The sequence below is a fragment of the Acomys russatus genome, chromosome 6, assembly GCF_903995435.1.
Source record: "Acomys russatus chromosome 6, mAcoRus1.1, whole genome shotgun sequence".
NCBI lineage: Eukaryota > Metazoa > Chordata > Mammalia > Rodentia > Muridae > Acomys > Acomys russatus.
Genome location: NC_067142.1, coordinates 15131095 through 15155971, shown reverse-complemented (window position 1 = coordinate 15155971; position 24877 = coordinate 15131095). Strand labels below are relative to the sequence as shown.

The window sequence follows — 24877 nt, the reverse complement described above, 5'->3', positions numbered from 1 at the left end:
TTACATTGTTATTTTTTAATTTTGTGTATGCTTATGTGTATGGGCTTGTTATCACTTACCTGGGGAGATCATAGTACAGCTTGCAAGAGCGCATGTTTCCTTCCACCATTTGGATTCTAGTGATCAAATTAGACTAGCAGACTTGTTGGCAAGTGTTTTTTTCTACATAGCTGTTTCTTTCACCAGCCCTCAAATCAATACTTAACAATGAAGAGATTTTTACCAGAAAATTAAAAGTCTGGCATTGTTTAACACTGCCACATATTCTTCAACTTTGATTGCATTTTGAAAAAGGGCTGCCTCTTCTGATAGCTATGGCATTTCCACATGGCTCAGTAATACACAGCTTAGTTATACTTCAGAGGAGACTGGAAAAGAAGACAATAGCTCACAATCATTTTTGGAGACTTTCTATCACCAAATCTACTACCAGATCAAAGCAAGACAAAAGGGTCATATACTTTTGAACCATTAGAAATGGAAACTTCAGAATCCGTATTTAAACTGAATTAGAGAAAAATTTAGTAGAGGAATTCATTGTCATGGAAATAGCATCAAAATTTTAAAAAGAGGGTGTGTATGAGAGAAAAAGAAAGGTAATAAAATAAAAGGAAAAGAGAGACAGATTTTGGAGCCTCTTGCATTTAACATCAAAGAGGGTTTTTTCCTGCTATTCTTTCAATATCAGCTTGTCTCTGATACTAGAAAGCCCATCAGATTCCTGGAGAGAGGTTATTGGTTGAGGCAACCTGTGGGTAGAATGTATACTCTCCTGAGTTTCATCTGACTCTATGATCAAAGAAAGGCACACTGTGTAATTTGTCAGTACAAGCAAGTAAAAAGTGGACACAATTGTCGAAAAACACAAGGTCAAAGCAGAGGGAGGAGGGAATTGCTTATCATATCTTTTCTTGATCAAAGTCAACAAGTATTTTTTTGATCTATGATTGGCTCACATACTCAGGATTGAGGGGGCTAGTGATATACCTCAGTTGATAAAATGCATGCTACACAAACATAAAGACTTCAATTTCATCTCTCAAAGCCATGGAAAACATCTGCTTGGCTCAGTGGCATGGACACGTTTTCCAACACTGGGGAGACAGAAATGTAAAGATTTTGGGGGCTCTTCAGCTACTCAGGCTCTCCAAGTTAGTAAGCACTGGGTACAGTGAGTGACCACATCTCAAAAAAGGAAGATGTAACTTGACTGGGGAAGATAACCATTGTTGAATGTTGGACTCTACATGCATGCACAAAGATGCACATGCCCATCTGTACAGAACTTGTGTATACACATTAACACATGAACATACAATAATTAATAAGACAAGATAAACATTTGAAACAAATATAATTTAGAATAGTTAAAAGATAAAAATCATTAAATTGACATAGAACACAGCACAGGATATTCAGTAACTCTGAAAGCAAAAATTAAAAGAAAAATGTACTCTGGTGCCTCACATTTGACCATGTCCCCTGGAGGGGGAGACCTGGTGGCACTCAGAGGAAGGACAGCAAGTAGCCAAGAAGAGACTTGATACCCTATGAGAATATATAGGGGGATGTAATCCCCCTCAGGAACAGTCATAGGGGAGGGGAATAATGGGAAAATGGGGTGGGGGGAATGGGAGGATACAAGGGATGGGATAAACATTGAGATGTATCAAGAATAAATTAATAAAAAAAAAAGAAAAAAAGGAAAAAAAATAAAAGAAAAATGTAGAGGTCATTGTAAGTCTGTCATTATGCTAATTTATACTTTATTTATTATATGAATGTATCATATAAAATATAATTAAATACAACTCTTAGGAGATAGGCTATCCACTGGCACTTTAAAACCACTGTCTTACTCTTCCTAACTGAAATCTGCCCCTTAACAGCTTTCTGGTAGGAGGCATTGGAAGAAGGTTAAGAGAATTTGTCTAAGAAATGCATTTGTGCAGCTAGGTAAATAACACAAGGCACAGAGTACCCTCAAGGGACCTACAGGTAGTTTATTATAGTGCCAAATATAAGTGACCTTGACCAAAGGACATAGATTCACACTGCTTCTAATAGTATATGTCACCTAGGTAATACAGACCAAAGATAGTCATATATCAAAGTAATTTTTTTTACTTTTTCCAAAGTTCTTATTTTATTATTTGTTTTCTTTTTCTTTTTTTTCTTTTTTCTTTTTTCTTTTTTATTAATTAGTTTTTAAATTTTCTATATACACATTTATATTATTACACATATATACAATAAATTACTTATTGCAAGAACAACCATGACATATTCAGGAATCATATAAATGTTACATTCTTAGTGTTTTTACTATTTGTACTGAGTCTAGAAGAAAACATCTTTCCTATCTTGGTGCGCCTAAAATTCTGAATGTTAATCAATATCTATCATATCTTGTCATTATCCAGTTAAAGTTTATTCCTTCTCAAGTTTCTGCTTTATTTGAAGACCAGGGAGCTTAGTTTTACAATGAAGATAAGTTTTTTAGGGGTTAAGATGTTTTGAAGTCAAAAGTAATTTTAAAACACAATCAGGTACAGGAAATTGAGATATCCCTACTATAGATCTTGAATCTTTTCTGATGACACTCCTAAAGTTTTGTTTGGTGAGAGTTAGAATTCTATTTGTATATCCCAATAAGGATTTTGCTTGTTCATAAGGATATTAGGTCAGACACAGAAGTGGACAATGCACAGCTATGAAGGATACTAAATAGGGAGCTCAGGATAGAAAGATTTCCACTCAGTATGATGGTAGAAGTTAAAATTCAGTCTTTTAGAATGTTTATCCCAGCTATGATACTTTCTTGAGAACTTCAGTTCACAGAGTCAAGGAAGTTAACCCAAACCCGAAACTTGAGCATATGTCACATGAATGAGTCAGGAGAACAGTTTGCGAACAATCAATTTCAATCTTTGGAAATAATAGTTTTTGTAATGTATCCATTATGGAACATACACAAGTGTGACTTCATAAGAGATGTAATTCCAAGCAAAAATTTATCTATCAAAACTTTCATAAATCAGATAAAGAGCAAATACAAATGACCCTAAGAGTATAATTTATTGTTTTCTAGAATTTTTACCACCTCGGTTTTAAACTCTTCTCCTTGTGCTTCATGGGTATTCATATCTCCAGGGCTTGGTGTGGTGTGACCACTTGTGTTACATGGCTCTGAGTTTTGCTCCTGGTCTTCTTGTGCTGTTCTCTAGGTATCTGGTTGTCTGTTGTATTAGCAGGTCTAGAAATTCCTCCAATGAGTTCACTGTCTGTGTCCCACATGGTCCAGGCAGGTTACGAGCAAGTAAAGGGAGATCCAAGCTGAAGGTCATTTGCTAGGACTCCTCAGAGGCCTCCTCAGGATGGTGGGCAGTGGGTGTTAGAGCCTGTACCAGCTCTGATCAGCTTGGTTCCCTGTCTTTACGCCAGTTTGGTCAGACAGGAGAGGAGTGGGCTGATAGATTTCCAAGCCCAAAGCTTCTCAAGTGCCCTACAGTCCTTTTCGAGATGGCAGAGCTCTGCCTTTCTGCTCTGTGTTCCTGCTGGGCTAGGCCAGTAGGCAGCTGGGGACCTGTGAGAGATTCAAGCTTGAAGCTTCTTGGATGCCTCACAGACCTTCTTGAGATGGCAGCAACTGTAAGTTATGGACCATGCCAGATTCAGCTCTGCCTATCTGCTCCGTATCTCTGATGGGTCAGCCTGGTAAGCAGCTAGGGGCGGGGTGAGGAGGACCAGAGCCCAAAGATGCTGGGGTGTTCCACAGGTTTTCTTGATATGAAAGGGCTCTTCTTATTGGCTCTGTGCCCCAGTTAGGTTAGGATGGTAAGCCACTGGCTGGTGGAGAGAAATGAAAGCCAAAAGCTTTTCACGGAATGGCAGCTAATGTGGATTCTGGCCCACACAGGTCTCTGTTTTGTCTATCTGCTCTGTGACCTAGATGGGTCAGGCAAATAAGCTGCAGGTGGATGGAGAAAGATCACAGCCAGAAGCTAACAGCAGGATGGTAGCTAATGGAGATTGTGGTCCTCGCAGGTCTCTGCTCAGCCTCTCAGGTCTGTTTCCTAGCTGTGTCAGTGCAGTATGCTTCAGGTGGGTGGATAAAGATAGACCCAGGCTCTAAGCTGCTCACAGGATGGCAACTAATGCAGATTGCGGCCACTGCCTGGATTCAGCTCTGCCTGTATGCTATTGCGTCAGGCCGGTAAGCAGCTAGTGGGGGGCGGGGGGGGAGAGCTGAGGGAGACCAGAGCCCAAAGATGCTTGGGTGCCTTGCACTCTTAGTGGTAGCTAATGTGTGAGTTGGGTCTGGTGCCAGGACTCAGCTCTGCCTGCCTGCTCTTTGTCTCAGATCCGGCAAGTAGCAGACGGGCAGTGAGAGTCCAAAGCTGCATGGATGTCTCACAATCTTTTTCAAGACATTGGCTAATGTTCTCAGGGGACTTTTCTTTGAATTAGCTGGGTGGCCAGGGGTCAGACCCACCTGTGTTCCACACAATTTGGATCCCTTTCACCTGGGCATCAGCAGCACTGATGTTTTGTAGATCTCAGTTTGGTCTCTAGGTCGCTGTGCAGTCCTGGTTGTCCTGTTGATCAGAAGCAGTGTGTTTGGCACCAACATCTTGGATCTCTCCTAATATTGTGAATTTATTGTTTTCTGTAAGATACCATATATGGTCCTGGAAAATATTTAGAGAAATTAATGTATATGAAGAAAAGTTGTCAATACATGAAGTAGAGCTTTCCAGCCTCACTACCTAATAATAAAATAAGTCTCCAATTCATAGTACAATTATAATGTCAAATTCACTTCTTGAAAATATAAAAGTGGAGAGCAGTCTTGCACTGGGACCCCATCCACTCTCAGGAGGCTTAATCTCATATCTTTTCTAAATAAATTAAAATTTTCTCTGATAATTAAAAAACACTAAAAGTATAAGTCAATTGTGACATAGATATTCATGTACCTTAGTAGAATTTTAATTTTCTTTTCCTGTTGGATTCACTCTGTTTCCCATTAGACATAGGAGTTGGCTAAGAATTGCATTGATAAGCAGTCAGTCATGTAGCATCCACAGTTGAGAAGTAGAAAAAATTAAGTATGACTCGATTTCTTCATTTTTATTCAGTTCTTGATCCCACCCATTGAATGGTACTACCATAGTTAAATCAGTCTACGAACCACCTCACAGAAATGCCCAGATATTTACTCTTTAGCGACTTGGCATTCTCTTCCGTGGAACAAAAATATTAACTATCACAAGCACTTTCTTCCTCCTTAGGTTCCTCAGAGAGGGTCAGAGATGAGGCCCATACTCATCATTATCCCATCCCTACCAAATCTCTCTCCAAATCTTTCACACATTACAGATTATTTCCCCTCTATGCAACATGAGATTAAAGTTTGTTATATTCGGTGTTCTGGACATTTTCCTCTACACTATTCCAATCTGAATATTATGGTAAAAATATTGTTATAGGAAAGAGAATGTTCTTTTATTCTCCTACAAACTTTCAAGAGCTATTCTATAGACAATATTTTATATATGTGAAGCAGAGGATTAAGTTGTTTCTCATAAAAATTAAAGGTAGCTAACAAAATTGAAGAGAATTGTTTTACCATTAGTTGTTCAAAATTATAAATATTTATGTATCTATGTTGCCAATTTAATTCTTGTAAAAATCACAAACAAAAACCAGACCTCCTAAAAATTCAAAATTCTTTCATTAGGAGTACTTGAACAATACAGTGAGTTAAAAATCACATTGTAAATAAGTTAGCAACATTTTTCATCTGTACTTTTTAAAACTTTTACAAGATTTACAAACAGAAATTCTTTATTTCATACCAGATGAATATAGACTTGAACAGAGAAATTAAAACTTAAATGGATTTTCTTCTTTAAATGTTTTTATGTCCATTTTTAGGGAAGTTATGTACAATGAGTCTACAGTGAGTCTGTGACCTTAAGACTATGCTACTCTCTTCCTGAGAGAGTAAATGTAATCATTTTTTACAAGCTAAAATATGCATTTTTGAAAAAACAAAGAATAAAATTAAATTCATTCTTATTTAAAATATATTAATAATGAAGAAAGCAAATAACCCATATAAAAAATGAGTGGGAAATATTTTTTCAATGAGGAAGTCAGAATCACTGCTTTGTGTAATTTGAAAATAGAAGGTTTGTACTGTTGTTCTCATTGACTACATGCTTTATTTCTAGAAAGATCTACATTATTATTGTGTAAAAATCTTTAAAATATTTTGGCCAGGTGTTAGAAACTGTAGACAAGAAAAATAAAATAAAAAGTACAGAAGATAAAATTGAAGAATAAAGTGATCTGTGCAAATCCTGTGATGGCACACCTCAAATTCAAGGAAATTATCTTCTTCTTTTTATTCGTATAGCTTATTCACATTACATCCCATTTGCATCCCCTTCTCCTCCCAGTCTTCCCATTCCCAGTCTCCCTACCATTCCTGCTATATTCTTCCCTCACCATCTGGCTACAGCCTATCAGGTCCCATCTGTTAGCCAGCATCCTTTTCCTCTGTGTTCCCACAGGGCCTCTCCCCTAAGGAGCAGAGACTGAATTCGAGGTACCAGAGTTCTTGTTAGTGGTAGTTCCCAACTCCCCACCACAACATGTGAGATGAGCTGTCCATTGGCTACATCTGAACAGGTGGTCTAAGTGCGCTGCTTGCAATATCCTTTCTTGGTACATCTGGGTCCAGATCTGCCAGCCTTAAAAGTCTCTTTATGGAGCTCATGACAATGGAACTAGAAACAATCATCCTGTGTGAGGTAATCCAGACACAGTGAAATCTGTGTGGTATATGCTCACTTAAAGGGGATAATAGCCCAACATAGATGTCCTCTGAGGGTACAGGATAGAAATAAATTTTCTTAAAAAGCAGAGAAATATATATTTAAAGAAAAATAACAGCTTCACATTTTGAGATACATGAAAGCATCATAATTATGTTTAGAAAGTAAACCAGAAAAAAAGTTATAGACAGGATACAGTCCCATTATACTAACAAAAAAATTTACATTTCTTTTTTTTTTTTATTAATTTATTCTTGTTACATCTCAATGTTTATCCCATCCCTTGTATCCTCCCATTCCTCCCCCCCCCATTTTCCCATTATTCCCCTCCCCTATGACTGTTACTGAGGGGGATTACATCCCCCTATATATTCTCATAGGGTATCAAGTCTCTTCTTGGCTACTTGCTGTCCTTCCTCTGAGTTCCACCAGGTCTCCCCCTCCAGGGGACATGGTCAAATGTGAGGCACCAGAGTACGTGAGAAAGTCGTATCACACTCTCCACTCAACTGTGGAGAATATTCTGACCATTGGCTAGATCTGGGAAGGGGTTTAAAGTTTACCTCCTTGGCTGGTGCCTTAGTTTGAGCGGGACCCCTGGGCCCAAATCTGCCTATCATATTGTTCTACTTGTAGATTTCTTCTTGGTGATTTATTTTTTAAACAGTTTAGGCTGAGTTGTTCATGACTGACTAACGATGATGCTATGGTTGGAAAAACATGTGCTCCTCTACCATTGTACATACAAAAGAGTTTCTAGTGTTCGAAGAGTCCACTCCACTGAGAAATGGAGTGCGTTCACTCTATAGTGAGCTCAGACGCTATCTGGTAGTGCCAGATTTCAAACTCTCCAGCAGAGCCCCACAAGGAGAGAGAGGGAAAAGCAAGAGGAAAGAGATACAGAGGGCAGACTCCTAGGTAATGTGGCATTTCAAAGCGATGTTGATAACCTGGTAACTGGTGTGGCAATGAGGGTGAGGCAAATGTGAAGATACTTACTATCATCTCAGCTTGCACAGCAAGAGCAGTGTCCCTAACTGGTATGGCAATGAGGATGAGGCAAATGTGAAGATACTTACTATCATCTCAGCTTGCACAGCAAGAGCAGTGTCCCTAACTGGTGTGGCAATGAGAGTGAGGCAAATGTGAAGATACTTACTATCATCTCAGCTTGCACAGCAAGAGCAGTGTCCCCAACAGAGATTTTGTTCTTTACTATACCCATCATCAATCATTGCATTAATTTCCTGAAAGTACACATAGTAAAGGAAACTAACATCCTGTAATCATCCCAGGCATCTACCATTAAAACGCAATTCTCTAACTAAACTTTGTAGGTGTGTGTGTGTGTATGTGTGTGTGTGTGTGTGTGTGTGTGTGTGTGTGTGTGTGTGTGTGTACACTCACACATATGTATGAACATCCCATGTTGTGCCTATGGAGCGGAGAGGCCAATTTTGAGTACTTGTTTAGTTTTCACCTGTCTGTCTCATTCTAGCGGCTTCAGAGTGTACTCCAGACTAGCTGGTTCATGAGGTTCTGGATGAATCCCCTGTCCTTTCTGACCATCTATTCATCGTCATGCTTGAATCACAGATGTAGGTTAGGAGGTTTCCTCATCTAGCTAATTTTTTTCTTTGCTGTTGCTATTTGTTTCTTTGATTGTTTTTAGCAAAAGTTCTAGAAATCTAACTTGAGTAACTTGAGTCAATTGATCCTGTATGGCTAGTGCTTTTGAGCATCTCCTGGCCCTTATGTGAATAATTTTCTCATTGCTGAAATCAAACTTCACAACCAACTATAAATCTTGTACTTCACAATCAAAATTCCATTTATTTTCTGTTTTACAACAAATCATTAACAATTTTAATAATTATTAGTGATCAATTAATTATCCATTAATAATCGTTATAATGTTATTAATTATATAAAATATATTATTGTAAAAATATTAATTTATTATATAATTAATAATATTAATAATTACTGATAATTTTAATTGTTTGATTTTTTTGATTTTTGCTTGCTTCTCAAATCTATAGACCCTTTTGTATGACTTCACTGTTTAAGCTTTATAGATAACAGTTGGGGAACAATCCAGTTCATATAACCTCTTTGGGTAATGTGGGTTTTCAAGCTGGGTTTTATTATGGGTGAGTAAGGATTTGCTTCATTTCTTAGCTTTTTTTATGGCTGTGTCCTCTCTACTGTTGTGCTACACATAAAGAATTTTTTCTTTTCTCATATTTTCTCTGTAAATTATCATATTTTTAGTATTAAAAAGTTTTAAGAAATGAAAGTGGTTTTGTAAAGTAAATCCTTAGGGGAAAGCAATTACTGATATTGTTACATAAGACAATCAGTAACCTTTTAACTTAGTAATCAAGTGGCATCTGCAATTACTAAAGCCACTTGGATCACACATACAACTAAACACAGAGAATGTACTAAGTTCTCTTATATTCCTACTTCTTCAGACCTTGTAACTAAGAGTGGATTCTTATTTCTACTGTAAAGCTCAGTTTTGGAGGAATTCCAGTACCAAGCAAACCTGGGACCTTTTTAAAGAAAAACTTCCATGGCTGTATTGAAAACCTTTACTACAATGGAGTGAACATAATTGACTTGGCTAAAAGACGAAAGCATCAGATCTACTCTGTGGTAAGTCCACTATCGCTGTTACCTGATGGTTTGTGGACATTGGGTAAGTCTTGCATTTGCTATTCTACCCTTGTACCCCTTCACACTGTGTTTATTTTATTCATTTAGAATGTTCATAAGCCAAGACTCGGTATGTAGTTCAGTTGGCAGGTGCTTGCCTGGCATGCACGAAACCCTGGGTTCCATTCCCACCACAATACAAAAACAGGTGTTTTAGTTAATTTCCTAACTGGTCTGATAAGAAGCAATTTAAAGTAAGAAGGCTTTATTGTGGCTCATAGCATGAATGAATATATATCACTATGGTAGTGACGACATGGCAGTAGATATAGGAGGCCAGCTGGTGACATCCAATAAGCTTTTAAGTGGCAGAGAGAACAGGACTTGTGGCTTGGCTATAAAAGCCTCAGGCTCACCTCTTTTAGGTTCCACCGCCTTCCTAAACACGAGTACCTCCTGGATACTAAGTGTTCAAACATGTGAGACTATGGAGGCTATTTCAAACTCGAACCACAGCTGTCATGGTGCTGGACACCTGTAATCCTCCTAACACGTGGGAAGGGAAAGCAGGCAGATCAATGTCATGCTCCTTTCCAGGGCAAAGCTAAGGCCAGCCTTTGCTACATAGTTCCCTGCTTCAAAAATTAAAAATAAAGTAAACCTATTCTAATTGTCCTACTAGCTAACTGTATAGTGAAAATCAGCCAATTAAGAAAGGAGAACTGGAACTGCGTATCATTTCATTGGTAAAGTTGCATGCTGGCATTCAGAGAATGCTGCTTTCTTGGCTGTTGAGAAGATGTGAAATCTATGCAGACCACTATGGATTTTCTTTAAAAATTTCTAAAATGTCCAATGAACGTACAGGGCCTGTTTAATTCTGTAGCTAGGCCATTGTATGTCTGCTGATTTGTTAAATTAATCAGGGTATTATAAATAATATTGCACTGTTAGTATGTTAGGAGTTCCTTGGTCTTCATTTAATATCATAGTGGATTAAATTACTCTAATTCATTAATATTTATTTTAGGAGGGGTCTTTAAAATTATTCCTAAATTTCTCCTACTCCCTCTATTTGCTCATACATCTCAAATTTATGACCTCTTTTTCTCTGGTTGTTATTAAACACACACACTCTCTCTCTCTCTCACTCACACACACACACAAACAACCTAAAAGATCCATTTATTGGTGCTCATATACATATCATTTTTGGGCTGACTGCTTGAAGTGGAAAAACCTGTCAGAGGGCTTGTCCCTGAAGAAGACTCTCTCTCTCTCTCTCTCTCTCTCTCTCTCTCTTCCTCCTCTCTCCTCTCTCCATCCCCTTCTCTCTTTCAGAAGCCATTCATTTCTTGCAGCTCTTCATCTAATGAGAATTCCCCTATTCCACCTTGGCATGTCAACTGGTGTTGCCATTGCGCAGGCTTTACTTATGCAGCTATATTATGGAGATTGTTGGGTAGAGCTTCCCTTTATGTACCAAAGACACAATCATGCACCAGATATTCTGAGTATATATAGAATTGCAATATATAATATATAATATATATATTTACTGTCTCATTCTCAATGCTGAGTAATGCTTTGAATATAATGGAGACTCCACTGGGATATGTATATTTCCAGATATAATTGAGGATTTGTATACTTCTAATAGTTCTTTGAGTGTTTGGTGTGACCACATGTTGAGTTCTTTTTAGTATCATTTGTTCAGGATAGACGGGCCAGTTTGTCATATAATAGCATGCTGTTCCTCTGGTGACAACGTTTCTCTAAAACCTACTTTACCTATCTATAATCTTGACGTATGAGCTTTCCCTTTGTGTATAGCTCTGGCTGTCCTGAAACTTGTTCTGGAATCCAGACTGGTCTTGAACTCAGAGATCTGTTTTCTCTGCCTCCCAAGTACTGCCAGGCAAGCTCTTTTAAATATTTACATTCTATTGGTTTATTTTACATTGTTTTCCTTTTAAGTTGTCTGTCATTGTTTTTGTTGACAACAAATATTTGGTAATGAATTTTATTCTACTCAGAACTGTATTAGGCGTACGTGGGACACTTACATGTGGCAATTATTATTTTGTGAGAGTTTAAATATCTACTTATAGTGCTTGCCTTTTGTCTGCTCTGTTGTTTAAACTCCTCCCTTCACTTCTTAAGATCATATATGTGCTGTGTGACTTTTAGAATTCATTTGGGTATGTAAGTGTATCTTTGTATAACTTTTATCTGTCTTTTCTCTGGTGTCACAGTGTATGTGCATACATTGTCATACTTTAATGTCTTTTTAAATCCATCTATCCTCTTATGTTTCTGTTAATTTTTATTCTTTTTCTTTGTAATTAGAATTTTATCTGTTAGTTTTCCCTTTGCCTTAACTTTCAGAAATGATTTGAAAATTTAAGAGAAAGATATTTTTAATTAATTAATTTAATTATGTATTCACTTTGGTATAGTCCAAAATTTGGAAAGAAATGCAAGAGAGGGTAATATCAGTCAGAAGAAAGACTATTAAACAGGCAAAATTATGCTTGATTAATGAAAGTTCATCTAATGTTTCCTACCCAAGTTTCAACCCTCCCCAGGGTTTTTGTTGTTCTTTTTTTCCATATTGTGGGTGTAAGAACTCATCCTTGTATCAGTTGAAATAGCCTTACAAGGACCAGTGTGCTATGTCACTGAGGCACTGACTGTGCAAGCTGTACTTGCTTTTGAATACCATTGAACATTAGATGGAACTAGTCACTGAGCAGATTTGTGACACTGACCCATATAGCTATTTTTAATTTAATTACTTATTCACTTCACATCCCAATTGTAGCCTCCTCCCTCCTCTCCTGTTTTTAATCTGATTCTATGAATGGGATTTTATAACTTTAAAAATGACTGCTTTTCCTTCTGTTTACACTGTATCAAATCATTCTAATATAGTTATGCACACACACACACACACACACACACACACACACACACACACACACTGCACTGCTAAACGTAAAACTAATTTTTATTTTTAAAATTTATTGTCTTTTTTCTTTTTTATTCTCCTAGATCTTCTTTTATTATCTTTTACTTTGGATACTTTCTTTTTTTCTCTGCTTTTTGAAGTACATGTGAATATGCCACATTTCTTTATCTTTTATCATCTGGAACTATGATTGATTTTCTTGATATAAAGTGTGAGTTGTCAGTTTTTTAAATTTATCCCATGGTAGTGTTCACTTCCTTCTCTCTGTTCTCCGTGGTAAAAACACTGTGTTGACTTTTTCTGTGTGCGTTCTCTTATATTAAAGATGTGGTTTGTGTTAGAAGTTTGAGTGTGATATTACATGGTTTAGGTTTTTTTGGAACTTCTTGCTTGGATTTTTCTTCTTTCTTTCTTTTTTAGTGTTTTGATATTTTGCCTTATTTGGACAGCTTTTTGTAAATATCTGTGGAATGCTTACTGACATTATATATTTGAGCATGCGTGTCTGTGTGTGTGTGTGTGTGTGTGTGTGTGTTTGTGTATGTGTATATATGTATGTTAGCTCTTATTTATGTGTATGCTGTGTGGGAGGGGAACATGTCCGTAGGTAATCATAAAGGTCAAAAGTCAGCATAAGATCTCCAGGAGTCAGAGTTGCAGGCAGTTGTAAAATCTGTCACAACTAATATGGGTGTTTGGAACTGAATTTGGGCTTTCTACAAAAGCAATACACACTCAAACACTGAGCCTTTTCTCTAACCTCTCTCAGTACTTTTACAGCTATTGTATTACGTATCTTTTTGTAAACAACGCCATCTTTTTATTATAGCTTGTCAAGTTATTTTAGTTTATATGCTATCCAAATTAAATAATTTTAATCTTACATATTTGACATATTATTTTCAGTTGTTGGTATATATTCACCAGTGTTTTCTATTATCCTCTTTATAAATACATGTATCTATTAGCTTTTAACATTTAATGTACTCCCTACCTTGTTCTCTCTCTCTCTCTCTCTCTCTCTCTCTCTCTCTCTCTCTCTCTCCTCTCTCTCTCTCTCTCTCTCTCTCTCTCTCTCTCTCTCTCCTCTCTCTCTGTGTGTGTGTGTGTGTAAGTTGTGTTTATGTATATGCAGGATCATCCACCTTTGTGTATGCACTGAAGCCAGAGGAGAATGCGTGTTCTATCATCTTCAGCTGTTTTGCTTTGAGACAGAATCTCTCACTGAACTTGGACCTGACTGCCAGCCAGCAGTATCCAGTGATCCTCTTGGCTACACTCCAAGTAATCCTGGGGTTACAAGCACGCAGTCATGCTCATCTTTTTGTATGGATGCTGGAGTCCCAGCTCACTGTATTTTTGAGTTTTAAACTTCTTACTTTATTTTCTTTATACCTTTCATTTCCTTATTAAGATTTTGTATTAGTTATAAAGACCTGTTTTTTTACTCACCTCTTTCATTTCGTTTTTGAGATACTCTTCATTATAAAGTCTGAGTTACAATTTATCCAATTTCTTCATCTCTGTGTAGACTATTATTGACTTTTTGGCACTCAATTAGAAGTTATATAAAAAGATATACTTTTTTGGAAAAAAATGTTGTTTCAGTCATTACATTATGTCAATCCTATTTAAGCCTTCCATTTAAAATTTATTCCTTTGAATCTCTGTAAACAGGAGAGAAGGAGGTTTAGCCTCAATAGATCGATACAGGCATAGAAATTCAGATTTCCCTAGCCTTTGACAAAACCTTCAGATGAAGCATTACTTGTTACTTCCGGAAAAATGGGGGCACATCATCCTGTTGGGTGTTTGCCTATAGCTGTGAAGGTATGAGGAAAAAATCTCATTACTGCTCCCTGTGTTGCTCCCCACTGGCCTTCAGGGAAGTATGTCAGTTGCCCATGTTAACAACCTGTATAGATAGTCCTCACTTTTCCTTTCTTTCTTTCTTTCAATTTTTTTTTTTTTTTTTTTTTGGGGTGGGGGGTGTGGTGGTTTTCGAGACAGGGTTTCTCTGGGTAGTCTTAACTGTCCTGAATTCATTTTGTTGGCCAGGCTGGCCTAGAACTCACAAAGATCTGCCTGCATTGCCTGGCAAATACTGGGGTTAAAGGTGTGCACCACCACACCCGTCCAGTCCTCATTTTTCACAAAGCCGTTTTGACCCAATCTCCACAGTGAGTGGACATCCCTTCATTTCTCCTGAGTGAGCTACATGACAAAGCTCTTTATAAAGTCTTTATTGATACTGCAAGAAGAAACTTGGCAGTGCCCATAAAAGTTTAAACTCTTTGGTTTCTGGGATTAATTTTTCTGATTTCAGACATGCTTTCCCTGAAAGCATGCTAAGAAGACTTTGGGACATGTTTGTGCATCCAGGCTGAGTGGAGTTGGTGGCACAGTTGTTCTGTACTATTTAATTTTGATGTGCACTTGGCTTAAAATGTTCAGTGTTACACTGCCCTCTTTGCCAGCCTATGGCTGAGTAAACAATCTTCCCAGCAAAGAGCAAAACTTAATTCTCTTTGCAATCTCATTATTCAACTGTCTGGACAAACTATAGTCTTTTCAGTAACCTGGTGGGTTCTTTTGCTTAATATACATCACCTATAGCAGATTTATTTTTATTCATAGCTCCCATGTGACTTCTTCACGACATACAGAGTAAGGAAAGACAATATGGGTTTCTAGGTGTCAGCAACCTCTGTACTATTCCCATTATGGTTGAAACCTGAATAAAAATGTTAACACGTGTTTGATACTCTTTACACTAACTACACCATTTACCACATTGCCTGAAACTTTACTAGTCCATTCAATCCTCAGGGCTTAATTGGTAGAGTAGTCATTATGAGTCAAAGAGAACCATTTAGCACTATTGCACTTGGGAAGAAAGATTTAATCAAAGAATATAATTTCACTGTGCAGGTAGAAAAATCTTAGCCTTCCCCTTTATAACACTATAAAAGGAACAAGTGTTTTTTTCTTCCAAATTGCTTCCATTTCCCTTTTCACATTCATTCACACACATACATACTCTCATAGGTATGCACACCCGCACATATATGTATACTTGGCCTATTTCCTTAGCATTCCTTCTAAGACATAATAGTTCACAGTATTAAATACAAAATCTGAGATACTTTCATTCCTGTATTCAAGCTTAACATTTCCCCCAAAGATACCACATCAGTCTTAATGTCAACTTTTTTTCCAAGTCATACAGTCACTGCAGTGCTATTAAGAATTCTGGTAAAAAAGTTGTTTCTGTTTTCTGTATATGGTTTACTTTCCAGTTCTCCTGCAGTTATTGAGCCTTCAGAGTTTCACAGTTTACTATGAGATTTGCAGAATTCAGGAAGAAAACAGAGAGGGTTAATAGGTGGCCATAAATTACAAATTGTGGCTCTGTGCTTAAGGAAACCGAGGCTTCCCTCTGCCTCACAGAGCACAAGCCTTTCTTGTGGGCTGCATTCAGGCAGCATCCACCTTGCACTCCATCACCCCTTTCCTATGGGACCTGCCCACTCCCTGAGGATTTAACCGCTGTCCCATGGTGATAATTCAATTTAATCTTTATGGCTTGATTTGACTACAGGGCAATCTTCCACATTGCAGAATGCAGTAAAACTAACACTTAAAGTAGACATAAAAATACCTAGCTATTCTTCTCCAAATCTGCCATCTTGTGATTATACAGCTCCCTATAATAAATAATCAAGAAGTAAATGGGCCGTTGAAGTGTGTGTAGTAGCTGTAATGTAGATTATTATACACATAATATAGGACACATATTGCCCTGATAGCTTCATGAGCATGATTAATTTCAAATCCTGTGCTTTATAAGAAATTATGTTTTCTCGTGACCTTTCTTTTGTGAGTGTAAGAGTCCTTTCCTTTGCCACAAAAGAGAGTAACATGATTATCATCTGGTCATTGGCTGGAGTCCTAGTCTCTTCATGTAGAGCTTCATGTAATTTCTGTTTAATGAACATAATAGTTCAGTTACATCTGAAATGACAGTTACATCAATTGTTTAATTTGAGAGCACAAGGACCTGAATCTGATGTTTAGAAACATAATAATGATAATAATAATAATAATAATAATAATAATAATAATAATAATAATAATAATAATATATAATAACAACAACAACAACAACAACAGGAACAACAACCAGTTATAAATGGTGGCATGATCCTGTGATCCTAGCACTGGAGAGATAGAGATATGCAGATCCCTAGGGCTCACCAGTCTAGACTGACTAGTGAGCTTCAGGAGATTGAGAGCCTCCCCCTTCTCTCAAAAGGTGGACTATACCTGAGGAGTGACATTCAAATTTGTGTTCTTGCCTACACATATGTGTACAGACATTATCATGTAGATGCATACACAACACAAAGGGCTCATGTTACTTACTTGGTCTTCCATCAAAGAGGAGAAAAAGACAAATAACTAAAAGCAAGCCTTCAGGTTATAGAATTAGCTGTGATACCCACTGATCAAGTCAAATCACCAAGAGGCTGAAGTCAAGGCATTGGATGAACAGAGGCCAACGCTAAACATATACAATGGCCATTTGCATGGCTAACATTGCAAAAGAATCACAATGCACCATTTCATTTATTCTAGATGAGGCCTGTTAGTTTCCTAAACCAGAGTTCCCATACTCAGCTCTCCCTGTACTCCAGGGGGAGTGTGAGTACAGAAGATCTATGAATCTCTCAGCTGGGCAGCCTTGGGCAAGGGACCACACACTGGTGACCTCTAGTGTAAAGTTTGAGAATTTCAGTACCTTCTTTCAATGGTCAATGTGCAAGTTAGACCTTTAACATGGCTATTACCATTCACAGTCGACCTTGAGTACCCGGCGTACTGGCCTATTGAGTAAAACATCCAGCAACCTATTCAGATGAAGTTTCCATGTGAGACAGTCCTAACCTGGCATTTTACACAGTGCAGAAATAGAATCATATATCCTTTCCATGCCTTTGGCTGCACTGGAATTGGAGTTTGCCCCTGAACTCTATGAATCATAAAATGGCTTTGAAAAATCATATCATTAAATGTTTATCTATTTCTTTCACTTGGAGAAATGTAATGATCACACTGATTTTTGACTTGACTGAATGACTGACTCCTTAAAACAAGACTTTTGGAAATAGAACCATGGAAGACGATTTGTGTTTGACTTGAGTAAACTAGACTTATAAAGGAGCATGCAGTGAGCATTTGTGAAGTTTCTCATTTTTTACACCTGTGTTGTCATGAAACTTACTGATGTGTTTTTATTTATTTATGGCACCTTGGCAGCCAAGAAAAATTGTCACTAAGAGGCAAGTGTGCAAATGTATGGTAGCTTTCAGGCATTTGTGCATACCCACACATGCACATGTTAGGGACAAGAGTCTTTGTCGTAGCTTCGTATGACCGAGACATTCATCAGAGTTGCTCAGAGATATCTCCCTTCTGACTAGTGAAGCCTATTAGCTCTTCAGCTTTTCCTCAGGATCATGTTTCATCTCTATGAGTGTACTCATGATAAATGATACTTTGCCTTGATGTGAGCTATGTTTCTCTGTCATTTGACCAGCCTGACCTTCACATCACCAGCCTCTCTGCTGTGTGCTTCTCAGACCTTGGGAAAAGGATTAATAAGTTGTTCAGTTCCTGAGCCTCACTTCCTTCCATTCTTTGGGAAATTGAGATGAAAATGTTCAAGGTCAGATGAAGAATAATGTGTCTGAAAGTTAAATAATAAAATAAGTGAACAGTGGAATGGCCATTATCTTAATTCATTTGGGCAGCTGGAATGAAATTCCATAAAGCTGGTGGCCCATAAACAACTGCAATTTCTTTCTGACAGTTCTGGAGGCTATGAGCTGGGATCTCAGAGTGCAGCATGTTGAGACCTGAGATGGTCAGCTTCTAGTCTGATGTTAGTCTACTTCTAACTTGGTCTTCTCAGGGTAAAAGCTCTAATCAGGATCCAGAAACCTTTTGGAAATCTTACTTAAAACTAACCATTTAGTGTTTGCAAAGTCCTTAGGGTCAGAGTCTGGACCCTTGTCTAACAAGCCATGTTCAGACATCTATTTTCTTTTCTTTCCTTTTTTATTAATTTTTATTATGTTTCTTTTTTAATATATGTATTTATATTATTCACATAAATAAAATATATACATAAATAAGATATATACAGCAAGAAGAATCATGAAACATTCAGAAATTTTATAAATGTTACATTTGTAGTGATTTGGGAATTTCTTTTTGACACACATGAACTAAACATCTTTCCTATCTTGTTGAGTCTAAAATTCTGAATGAACATCAATATCTATCCTATCTCATCTCTGTTAACTTAAAACGTACACCTACATCTAATAACATCTTAACCCCTAACCAAGCAAGTTTAATTGTACGACTAAACCATCTGGTCTTCAACCCACTCAGAGACTTGGGAAGGAATAAAACTTAATTACCTGACTGAACTGAAGTGCAGCTTCCATAATGAAAACAATGACAGAGACTGTTTACTGCCTGAACAGTCACCCAAAACTCTCTATAATATTGGAGCATCATCTTCAGCCTTCTAGCCCAATATATCTGACAGACATATTTGTGAGGCAGGACCTACTGAGGACTTTCTTACTCTGTCTCGACAGAGTTTAGCCATCAACTCTGCCTGTATCCAAGCTTGCCTATTTTTTAGGCAAAATTCTGTCTATGGCAGAAATGAGGACATTTTGCCTAGTGGCTGGTTTGCAATATTTGAAGCCATTTCCACAAGGAGGTTCTTTGATACTCATGATCTTCTTTGAGGAGGGCTGGGTGTTGCCAGGAGCTAACTTGTCTTGTTGTCAAAGAAGCTTTAGAATAATAAAAACATTTATTTTATTTTTAATATATTTTATCAATCGTTATCCCGTCCAATGTATCCCCCCATTCCTCCCTCTCTCCCATTTTCCCCTTACTCCCCTCCCCTATGACTGTGACTGAGGGGAACCTCCTCCCCCTGTATACTCTCATAGGGTACCAATTCTCTTCTTGGTAGCCTGATATCCTTCCTCTGAGTGCCACCAGGTCTCCCTATCCAGGGAACATGGTCAAATATGGGGCACCATGTGAAAGTCAATCCTCACTCTCCATTCAACTGTGAAGAACGTTCTGTCCACTGGCTAGATCTGGGTAGAGGTTTAATGTTTACTACACATATTGTCCTTGGCTGGTGTCATAATTTGAGCAGGACTCCTGGGCCCAGATCCTCCCATCATAATATTATACTTGTAGATTACTAGGACCCTCTGGATCCTTCTATTTCCCCATTCTCCCATGCTTCTTTCACCTAAAGTCCCAATAGGATTTCCTCTGCTTTGTCCTACTTTCCTGGAAAGTGAAGACTTTAATGGGACATGCCCCTTGGGCTAGTGTCCAGATATAAGTGAGTATATACCATTTAACTCTTTCTGCTTCTGGGTTAATTCATTCATTATGATCATTTCTAGTTCAATTCGTTTGTCCACAAATTTCAGGAATTCCTTGGTTTTAATAGTTTAGTATTCCATAGTGTAAATGTACCATGGTGTCTTTATCCATTCTTCTACTATAAAAACATATTTAAATGCCATATTCTGTTGGTCTCTGAGGCTTTTGAAGACCTTATCTATCTATTTTACCTTATATATGTATAGAATCATATCTATCTGTTAGACCTAGGATCGATTTTCAATAATCAAACTAAGTTCAATAAACCAACTCTAAAATGTGATAGAGAAAAAAACACCAAGAAAGAAGTTACATTCAGTTTTTTGTTCTGTTTTGTTTCAAGACAGGCTTTCTCTGTGCTGCGCCAGCTGTCTTGGACTCTGTTTGTAGACCAGGCTGGCCATTATTTTACAGAGATCCTCTTGCTTCTACCTCCCTGAGTGCTGGGATTACCAGCATGTGCCATGGCTCCAGGCTGAAGATTTACCATATTTTTCAGAACATAAGATGCACCCAATTTTTAGAGCAATAAAACATGAAAAATATTCTGAACCAAATTAGTACTAGTGTAATAAAATATTCATTAAAATATAGCAAAATACATTAATATTAAACAGTGTTAACTCAACAGGAAGAAGACTTAGAGACTAAAGCCCTTTTCTAGATTACTCGATACCCGTAAAACTCATTATCACTAGTGTTTGAATTTAGGAACCTCAGTTGCTGACAGTAACTTGTATCACTTTCTTTGCTATCTTCATATATAATATTATCTTCAGTTACATCTATGGCATTGCTAATGACACATTTTTTGAATGATTGTACAACAATTTCCTTCTTCACTTATGGCTATGATGTTTTAACCCATTCACAAACTTGAGTGATAGTAGGCTTTTTCATTCTTCCTTTTGGAGTCAGGTCATGATTCCCAGAAGCCATCTATTTGTTCTACTTTTCTATCATAAAGTATTTAAATGGTTTGTTGATAGAAACATCAAGAGGTTGCAACTGGCTGTTAAGACCCCAGGAATTCCAGCAGGATGAGTCATCACCTCTTTAAATCTGATTTTTGTTGTTTTCCTAATATGTGCTCCAAACTGGTTAAGCAATAATAAAGCAGATGTTTTCAGAAGCCCTCCAGGATGTTTGGACCACACTTTTTCAATCCACACTTTCATTCCATTTTCATCCATCTATCCTTCTTCATGAACATGCACAATAAATCCATCTTTTGGAAATGATGTTTTCCTTTTGAAAATTAGCATTAGTGGCAGTTTGGTGCCATCAGCATAGCAGGACAACACAGCAGTGTATTGCGTATTCTCATGCCCTGTGGTTTTCATGGGTATGATTTTGTCACCTTTGAGGTCAACTGTCTTATTATATGACTAAGAGGTCTTAATCAAGGTGTAGTTCTGCCCATCCTTGACATAATCTGAGTTCTAGCCTCTATTGCACAGGGATATGATAATTTGTCAGCACCCTATGAGATTCCTTCCTAGGAGACAGGCTTCTCCTCTGACTGTGGCCACATGTCAGTCATTTCCTTCTTTGAGCATGAGAATGCTAGGGAATTTCTATTTCTTCAGATCCATTTTAAGTCTAATGACCAAAGGGAGGAATACAATGTCTAAAGTCTTGTTTTTAAAACTAACCTTTTACTTGAAGTAATTTCAACAGTTAGATTAAAAGTTTTAAAAATCTGATTAAATATTACTGAAAATTTATATTAGTTCATCTCTATTTCATTAAAGGTTGACTGCCTGAAGTTTGAATTGTTATGGTTTCTTCTGCCAAAAGAAAAGCTGAAAGAACTACTATGATTTAAAACAATTTTCTGAAATTTAAAGTTTTATGAAAATGAAAAATATCGGGTTACTGATTTTGTAGTTGTTTTGTTTAGGTGCTTAGAAACAAAATCTTGCTATATAGCCCAAACTGGCTTGAATTCTCCTGCCTCAGCTTTCTAAGACTGGTATGAGACAAGCGTGTTTCAAAGTTTTTACTAAAGCTGCATAGTTTAAAGTCTGCATTAATTTCCATGTCCATCCCATAGAGTAAGGAAAGCCTGCTCAGACTGCCACAATTACATGGTACAGTCTAGTGATTTGAAAAATTAGAATTTGAGAATTTAATGGAGTAGAGATAAAGGAGAAACTACAGTGCATATACTGGAGCTGTGCAGGCAACGGGATCAAGCATTCAAAGAGCCCTGGCTACATGATGTTTAAGAGACCAACCTGTGCTTCATGATTGGCTGTTGGAAAGAAAGGAAAAAAAAATGAGAGACAGGGGCAGGAAATGAGATAGAGAAAGAGATGAAAGGGAAAGAAAAGTTAGAAACATAAACAAATGCAGATTGAAATCAGCTCAGTTTTTTTTTTTAGAAGTTTTCTCCTAAAGAGATAAGCATGCTACTCCTTCATTTTAGCTACTTTAGGAATAGTATACAGGGCCTTTTCGCTTGGAGACATGTGCTTCAGAGTGCTAGCTTGTAGAAGAGTGACGGGTTGGGATGCCACTACTAGAGAGACAGTAAACAGAGAAGGGGAAACTGATGGACCTGTGGCCAGATGGTGCCCTGTCTCTGACACATCTGCATGTTGCAGGCTGAGAGCAGCCATTACCATGCGTGCTTTATAAGAAAAGATAAATTATAGTCAGGGCTAAGAAATGCCAAGGATGTGCAGTAGGAGACTCAGCCATTTACAGTCTTCTTCATTCTCCTCTGGAAAGCAGGTACCATCAGCTTTTATTCATTTTTATTATACATCATTTTTTTTGTCCTGAGGACCTGAAAGACTTTCACATCCAAGTGCATGGATAAAGAAACATTCACCAAAGTATGCTCACATAGCAGGGAAGACTACAAATAACAGCGCTTAGCTAGTATTAAAGATCAATGATGCATTTCGGAAACGGCCCCTGCCATTAGCTAATTACTTAAGGAATCTCTCCTGAGCAGTTTTTGAGAGAGGAGAGCATGGAGAAGAATCTTTGCCTCTGGCTAGACTAAGTAAAGTGGTGGCAGAAAGTTAAGTGTATAGTCCACCTCATCCCCCACACCTCCATCTTCTGACACACAGTTGCTAGGTTCTTCCTCCTGGCTGAAGGTGAAGGCTGAGAATCCTATCTGAGGACTAAATGCTGCCAAAAGAATACGTCTCACACCTCTGCACAGCTCTAGAGCCTCTCTTATGTTAATTGAAGTATCTGTCTCTGGCTTTGAAGTGTCTCCCAGAGAGTTTCAGGTAGAGAGAACAGTCTTCTAATCAGTGGTGGAGCATGTAGAGCATTCCAAATTGGGAACACAAGGAAGATATTTAGGGCTGGTGAAATGGGTTGATGGAAAGGGCTTGCTGCAAAGGCTGACATCCTGACTTTCATCCAGGAGATCCACACAGTGAAATGAGAGAGGGAACTGATACCTATGTGTTTTCCTTTGACCTTCACATGTGTACTCCACATGACAAATAAATCATGTCTGATGAAGCTAAAATATAGGAAGTTATTGTGAAAATCCCAATGTGTCCTTTAGGACATAGCATATTGTACAGTGAATGAAGAATCAAGACTAGTGTAGCCTTTGCTGCCTAGACTCAGATTCAGACCTACACAAGAGCAGGTTGTTAGCAGGAAAACATGCAGTGCACAAGTGGCCAAGTACTTTGCTATACAACATGGTCCCTAGCTTTCTGAGGAATCTGACTCCAGTAGATGGAAAGCAGCTGGGGCCAGGAAAGAGTTCAGTTCATACAGTACTTGACTTTCAAGCCTGAGGACCTGAGTTTGATCTCCAAAGACATACAAAAGTTAGACATTGTGACATGTATCTATAACTTTAGCCCACCTACAATAAGATGAAAGGCTGAGACAAGAGAATCATCTAGAAGCTTGTTGGCCAGCTAACGTGAAGTATATAGCACAAGAGAAGTAAGAGAGGCCCTCCCACAAACAAGGAAGGAAAGAACTTTCAAATTTTGTCTTGTATGTTCTGTATCATGTGTGTGGCAGTACTCACATACATTCATGCATATCAAGCATGTACACATACACAGTATATTCATAATAATAGTAGTAGTAAAGGCAAGGCATAGAGGCATGCTCTGGCTAGCCCAGCACTGAGGGGTAAAGATCATCTAATTTTCGAGGGTTACTGGCCAGTCAGTTTAGGCTAACTGGTGAAAGAACCTGTCTGACAAAACTAGATGACAGCTGTGACATGTTATACGTTGACCTCTTGCCTCTTCCTGCATCATGTATACATATGTGAATATGAACCCACTTCCACACATGTTCTCTCTCTCTCTCTCATGCATACACACACACACACACACACACACACACACACAGAGAGAGAGAGAGAGAGAGAGAGAGAGAGAGAGAGAGAGAGAGAGAGAGAGAGAGAGACAAAAAGAAAGTAAAGTGCATATACAGAGCAACTGAGATGCCCACTGAGGAAAAATAATAGAAGAAAGGAAAGTTTCTAATTCCCTACAGTGGTCCCTGGAACTCAAATTATGAAAATTTGATTAATTTCCTGGTAGCTGACCAAAGTCGAAAATTTAGGGTATCGAACTACATTGTGAAAATTCAGCAAAGAAGGGTGACTTTGGTACTGAAACTCATCAATCAATAAATATTCTATCTCCTAATTACTCTGTTATTTGAAAATTCTTTATTTGAAATCTGTCTACTACTGATGAACTGCTGCCAACTCAAAGATTCTGGGAGAAGAGGGGGCACAGTTTTATCCATCTCTGTAGCTGCTGGTAAGCTCAGTAGGCTAGTGGATAATTCTAAACATGTGGTCACGTAGAATTCCTCTGCTAAGCTCTGGGAGACAATAACAGAGACAAAAAGTTATGAATAAAGGAAATACATTTGTAGAAAAGCATCAGGGCTGGAA

At 37.8% G+C, this 24877-nt stretch overlaps 1 protein-coding gene across 1 annotated transcript in view; it reads left to right on the top strand.

The window, feature by feature from the left end:
* Window positions 1-24877, top strand: part of Cntnap5 (contactin associated protein family member 5) — a 951234-nt gene that overhangs the window by 490924 nt on the left and 435433 nt on the right. Inside the window, exon 7 of the mRNA XM_051147230.1 lies at window positions 9363-9506. Coding sequence (XP_051003187.1) covers window positions 9363-9506 — 144 coding nt within the window. The remainder of the gene's footprint in view (window positions 1-9362; window positions 9507-24877) is intronic.